Below are 6800 nucleotides of genomic sequence, written 5' to 3' on the forward strand. Positions count from 1 at the left end.
ATATCTAGTCGGGAGTGGTGCTGACTGAAAACAGATGATTTGGAGCGATTCGCGCGCCATATGTTGGTCATTCTAAGGACTTATTGAACTACCCTCGTAAAATGAACAATTCTTTTTGTTGAAAAAATGTTTGTTTTTTAACTAACAATTTCAAATATTTTGTTAAAAAAGTCAACTTATTAATTGTCAATAAACTTTTTTGTTGTTATTTTATGGTCTCGTTTTCAAAATTAAATTGTTTGATAGAGAATTAGGCTTTTTAGCTTGAAAATTCAACAAACTGTTTTTTGTTTTTAATTTAAACTTTGTTGTGGAAATATCAACTGTAACATTTTTTGATAAACATTAATATTTTTGTTGAAAATTCAACAACTTGGTTAACATTATTGGTATAAAATTCAACTGTTTGGTACAAAATTCAACTTTTTTTGTAGAAAATTCGTTTTTATTGCTGTTTTTTAAATTGAAAATTAATTTTTCTTGATAGAAATTCATCTAGTTAATTTTTTGGTTAAAAATTGAACTTTTATGGTTTAAAAATGCAGACTATTTATCTTTTTTTTGCTTGAAAATGTAACCATTTGGTAATGGATTTAACTAAGAGGTAAAAAACTGAATGTAATTTTTAAAAAAATAGTTTTTTATTTTTGATTGAAAATTAGTTCTCAGTGGAAATTCAAATACTCCATTTTTCAGAGTGGTTTGTCTTATTTAACATTTTTTTATCACCTATTTGCCACCGATTTTAGAAAAAATGTCGTCTATTCACCTTTTTTGACGACAATAGGTGCTGTGGTTACTGCTACTATTTTGTTAAAAGTTTGTCTGTTTTTGTAGAAAATTATTTTGTTTTTACAAATGCAATATATCTCGACATGAAATTGTAGGAAAATGGTATCTAGATATATTTTATATTTAAGAATTGATTCCCCTATTGTTCACCTATTTTTGTGAAAATTCTCCCTATTTTCCCTGGTTTGAGAGAGCATTTTTGTCTGTGAAGTCTAATTTTAATTTACTCATTGCTCATGAAATGAAGCATACAACTCATTGATCAATTATAGAGAAAAATAAACTTTATTTTTTCAGCAATGTCAGGAAAAAGAAAAGGCCAGTTTTCGGATAGCGATTCCGATCACAGTCCAGTGAAGCGCTCAAGAGGCGACACAGCGAGCGACGACGAGGACTGGACCGCCGACTCGGAAGAAGAGAGAATAACAGGTCGAAGTGATGTTATTCAACGTGCCTTTAATCGCGCCAATGCCCAATCAAATGGATCCAATCGACCACTTGTCTCCAGCTCTGATTTGTCAACAACATCGCTAAACGAAAGCATGAAATCGAATCAGCCAGTTTTAGTTGCAAATGCCAAGGGTGTGGTGAAAGTGGACCCGAAACAAGTGCCGAATCTTTCCTCGGGTGTCTACGTAATGTCGAGAAAGGACGGGATTATCAAATTGGACTCGTCGCCTGGTAATAAGGTCGGCACCAAACTCGGCTCGCCGATGACGCAGAGTGTTATGATGGTGCAGAGTCGAGACGCGGCCGGAAATATTGTGAGGAAGCAGGTGATCACCACCACCCAGGCAAACTCTGTGACGCCTCTCAAAGTCATGTCCAAGGATGGAAATCAAGTTTTCACCCAGATGAAGGTCGCTACGAAAGTGACGCCGACGAAGCAAGGCACAGTCTTGTCGCCCAAGTCGGAGCCGATCAAGATTCAGCCGAAGCCTGATCCAAGTCAAATGCAGCAGATACATGTTGTGACTGCTGTTCCTACACCGATTGCGCTGCAACCGAGAATTACGACAGGTAAGGAGATTCTTTATTTTGGACATTGTTTTTTTTTTTTTTTTTTTTTCTTTAAAAAAAAAAAAAGAGGAATTCCCGTTTTCCCACCTGTTTTCAAGAAACTTTCTCCTCTTTCTTCGTTTAAATGTGAACTTGAAAAAAAATCCTGAAATTGCCAAGGGATTTTTTTTGAAGTCGATATTTTTTCGAAAGCGTGCTTAATTTTTTATTTTATTTGCACTCTAAATTTGAATAATAATGATTCATTTGTAAAAGTAGCTTTACGTTGCTGTATTGAACAATTTTGATGAAATTTTTTTTTTTTTTTTTTTTAAATTAATGTTTTAACGGAAAATTTATCTATTCTATTTATTTTTTGTAAATTGATCGTTTTCAGTTGAAAATTCAAGTTTCCGGTTCAAAATCTTTCTTAACTGAAAATTCAAATTATGTTGAATAGTCGTCTTTTTTGATTGAATTGAACTGTTTTTCATTAAAAATAGCAATCTGTTTTTGGTTATTATATTAACAACTACATTTTTGGTGAGAATTCGTTTTTTCTTGCACAAATTTTGTTTACTGGGTTGAACTATTCCAATTGAAGATTCATCATTTCATTTGGAACTTCATCACTTTATTTGAAAATGTAATTTTTTATATTTGTTATTTAAAACCTGAAAATGTAACTACTCCAATTGAATATTCCATCATTTTAGTTAAAAATTCGTATTTTTTGGTAGAAAATAATCTCCTTTGTTCGAAATTCATCTATTTGGTTTAATATTCAACTGTTCCAGTTAAAGATTCATCTTTTTTTGTTTCGTTTTCGTTTAAAATGCAACCATTAAAGTTACAGGTTTATCATTTTAATAGAAAATGTAACTGTTCCCAATTTAATTTTTCATCATTTTATTTAAAAATTCAACTTTTTAGTTGAAGATTTACTTTTTTGATTGATAATTTACCTACTCAATTTTGGGTTGAAAATGTATCTTTAATCATTTTTTTTTTGTTCTAATTTTCAACTATTTCAGTGAAAGATTAAAAAATTGATCTTTTTGGTTAAAGTTCAACTATGTGGTTGAAAACTTGTCTTTTTTAGTTTAAAATTCACAACTATTTTATTGAAAATTTAAGGATTTTTGTTAAAAAATCTTTTTTTCTCTAGTAGAAAATTAATCTTGTTGTTTGAAATTTAATCTTTCTAATTGAAAATTTAAAGTATTCCAATTAAGTATTCATAATTTTAGTTGAAAATTATATTTTGTTTTTTTTTCAAAGTTAAACTCTTTTGTCAAAAATTCATTTTTTTGTTTGAAAATTAATCTGTTCTAGTTGAATCTTTATTATTTTAGTTAGAAACTCATCAGTAATTAATTTTTTATCGAAAAATTTAAATATTCCATTTTTTGTTAAAATCTTATATTTTTCATTTCGAAATTCAACTAGTTGGTTCAGATTTCATATATTTTGTTGAAAAATCGCCTTTTTGATTGAAAATTAATCTTTTTGGTTGAAAATGCAACTATCTTCACGAAAATTAATTCATTTTACTTAAAAAGTTAGGAATTTGAATCGGTTTAAATTGAATTTAATATAGTGCTATAAAAACTGTACCTAGAAAAATCTATTATATTTTTGGTTAATAATTAATCTCTTTTGGTTAAAAAAATTCTGTTTCGTCGAAAATTGAATTTTTTTCTTAATATTCGAAGATTTGACTATTCTGTTATCAGCTGAAAATTCAGCTGTTCTATTTTTTGGCTGATAATCGATAATCTAATTTGGTAAGAAATTTAAATACTTTGTTGAAACATAAGTTATTTTATTTAAAAAAAGTTTTTTTAGCTGAAAATTGGACTATTCCAGTTTTATTTGAAAATTTATCTTTTTCAGCTGAAAATTCAAATATTCCAGTTTTTGGCTGATAATCCATATTCTATTTTGTTTACAATTTTTAATAATTTATTGAAAGTTAATTTAATTTATTTAAAATTATTTTTTTTTTACCAAAAATGTAATTACCTGGTCGAAATTTGAAGTACTTTGTTTCTGAAAAGTTTATAATATTTTTGGATAAAGATTTATATCTTTTGTTTAAAAATTCTACTATTAGGCTAAAAATTCGACTAATTTCTGGAAAAGTCACATTTTTTGGTCGAAATAAATTTGTTCAGCTGAAGTTTAGCTATTAAATTTGTATTCAAAAATTGATTGTTTTTAGTTTAAAATGAACTTTTGATTAAAGTTTTTGACTTAAAAATTCACCTGTGTTTCAAAATTTTACAATTTTTTGCATAATACTTTTTTGTATGGAAATTTATTTTTTACTGAAAGTTTAACCATTCCCAGATGGCTTAAAAATTGATCTTTTTTATTTTAAAATTCAACTATTTGGTTGGAAATTTATCTTTTTCGTTGGAAGTTTTATTGTTTTTGTTGGTCATTCGTCTTTTTGGATGAAAATACCAACTTTTAGTCTAAAAATTCAACCTTCATCTTAAACATTCTTTTTGGCTTAAAGATCCAAATATTTGATTAAAAATACAACTTTATTTGGTTAAAATTTATTCTTTTTTGTTTGACTCTGTTTATTTAAAAATAGATATGGATTTTTTAAAAGTAGATCTGGGAAATCTAAAAAAGTCAATGAATTTTGAAACGAGTTTTCTGTAGCGACCCTGGAATATTCTTGCATTTTCTGGTAAATACGCTCAAAGAATCCATTGAAACAAATTTTACCTTGATCAAAATTAGGAAAGAGTTCATCTTAAAAGTTGACAATGCTTACATAATGTTGGCATCATCAATCAGCGGAAAAATTTTCATCGGCAGCGTGGCCGAGTGGTCTAAGGCGCTGGTTTTAGGCACCAGTCCGAAAGGGCGTGGGTTCGAATCCCACCGCTGTCAAACTTTTTGATATAGAATTCTAAATTGAAAATAGAAACCTCTTTCATTTCATGAATGATATATCGTAAATTAATTTTCAAAATATATTGTAAGATATTCATTTTATTATTTATGTATTTATTTAATATTGAAAATATTTTTTATTAATATTTTCATTTTTACGGAAAATTTTCTTTTCTATTTGAAAAATAGTATTGCAGTCTAAATTAAGAAATTAAAAAATATATATTTATTTTATATAAAGTTATAAATATGTTATTCTTATTACTAATTTCTTGAAAAACTGTTGGTCTGCAAGAAAGTTCGGTCTTTATGTCAAGATCGTTCGCATAATTCATTAAAATTAATTTCAAATAAAAGTATCCGTCTTATTGAAAAACTTTGATAATTAAAAAAATTATTGCATTTATTACAACCTGGTGTAAGTGATAAATTGGTGCATCTGACTCCGTACACTTATCAATGATGGGACGAATATTTATTTTCTCTTAAGGGCATGTGATACTTAGAAAATTGTCGATTTTACCAGTTTTAGGTTCCCCCGGCTTTTTTTCTAGAATAATAAGTATTTTGTCTCAAAAATTTGGGAAATGCTAGCGCACATGCTAACGGATGTCCCCATACACTTTTTTTGTGGATTAATTCAAAAAAGTTTTAATTTAGCAAAATGTGATTAATTTGCATAGCGCTTAGGAAATAGTATCGATTTTTTCAGTGTTAGATTCCCCCTGCTTTTTTCCTAGGATAAGAAATATTTTGTCGTCAAAGTCTGGGAAATCATAGCGAACATGCTAAACGGACGTCCCCGCACACTTTTTTTGTGTTTATTTTTCAAAAAATTTCTGATTTTGCTAACAACGTATGTATATTTGGAGGTTATGTGTGTTACAATTCTCCCGATCGTTACTTCCAAACTACACAAAATTTTTGGCCGAAAACGTTGGACTTACAAATAAACATAGTAACTAATCTCCCGGAACTAACCTTGTTTGCAGGCAATTAAAAAAGTTTATTTCATCAATAATTTTCAAATTATTGGAAAGGCAGAGATGAAAAACGACGTAACCTCAAAATAATGCATAAAATTTTTAATTAGCACAATAAATTTTTTATTATTATCCCTCAAAAAAGAGTCGGAGGACGTCCGTTATGATATTTTATAGCATCTCCGAATTCAGTTTTTAAAAATTTAATTTTTGTATTAAAAAAAGCTGGGGGAACTGTACCCGATTGGCCACACGACGAAGTATCACATGCCCTTAAACAAATTGTTCTAATGCTTTATAAAAGTTCAATGGCAGACGTGACCTTGAAAATCGAAATTTCAAGGTCAAGTGATACATTTATTTATTTGTTGCCATTTTAGCGTCAAAGTTGGTACATGCATGTTTTTATGTGCCTAATACTAAACAAATAGTGGCAAAAATCTTGACATCATTCTTGACCTCAGAATGACGATCTTTTTCATACCAAAAGTGTATAAACCGAGTTTTTATTAAAAAAAAAAATTTTTTCACCTTGGAATGACGATTATCAAAGTCAAAAAGTCTCCAGGATGTTTCTCATTATTTTCCCGTGATTCAATGCACCAAATTTTGCCCGAAAACATCAAATAGTTAGTGTGCCTTGGGTGGTCGATATTTCGACCACTCCCGTCCTGTAAAGGTTAATTGAAAATTCATCTCTTCGGTTAAAAAATGAGTTCTTTTTTAAAAAGGCGTTTTTTCTTTACAAATCAAATTTTTTACTGAAGATTTGAATGCTCCACTATTTTACTGAAAATATTTGTTTTTATCTTGGTTGGGAATCAATTTTTCAATCTGAAAATCGACCTATTCAAATTTTGGTTATTAACTCATCTCGTTGGTTGAACATTAATTTTATTATCTGAAAGTTCAACTGTTTAATTTTTAGTTGAATTTTTGATTATAATTCTGATTTAAATTTGATTGACCTTGATTAGTTATTATTATACCATTAAGCCATTTCCCTTTCGGGGTAGGCGTGACTCACTCGGCAGGGGAAAGGAGTAGTGTGTGGATGGGATAGAGATTTTTCAGATTGTTCCAGAATTCTCGTGCTATTTATGTAAATAACAC

General features: G+C 28.9%; 1 protein-coding gene and 1 non-coding gene across 2 annotated transcripts in view; both read left to right on the top strand.

The window, feature by feature from the left end:
* The window catches only part of LOC117178459 (msx2-interacting protein), a 29318-nt gene that overhangs the window by 11902 nt on the left and 10616 nt on the right, over nt 1-6800 (top strand). Inside the window, exon 7 of the mRNA XM_033369886.1 lies at nt 1090-1812. Coding sequence (XP_033225777.1) covers nt 1090-1812 — 723 coding nt within the window. The remainder of the gene's footprint in view (nt 1-1089; nt 1813-6800) is intronic.
* Trnal-uag lies at nt 4622-4701 on the top strand. Its single transcript has one exon. It is a non-coding gene; the product is annotated as a tRNA-Leu (tRNA).

The sequence above is a fragment of the Belonocnema kinseyi genome, chromosome 8 (assembly GCF_010883055.1).
Source record: "Belonocnema kinseyi isolate 2016_QV_RU_SX_M_011 chromosome 8, B_treatae_v1, whole genome shotgun sequence".
NCBI classification, from domain to species: domain Eukaryota; kingdom Metazoa; phylum Arthropoda; class Insecta; order Hymenoptera; family Cynipidae; genus Belonocnema; species Belonocnema kinseyi.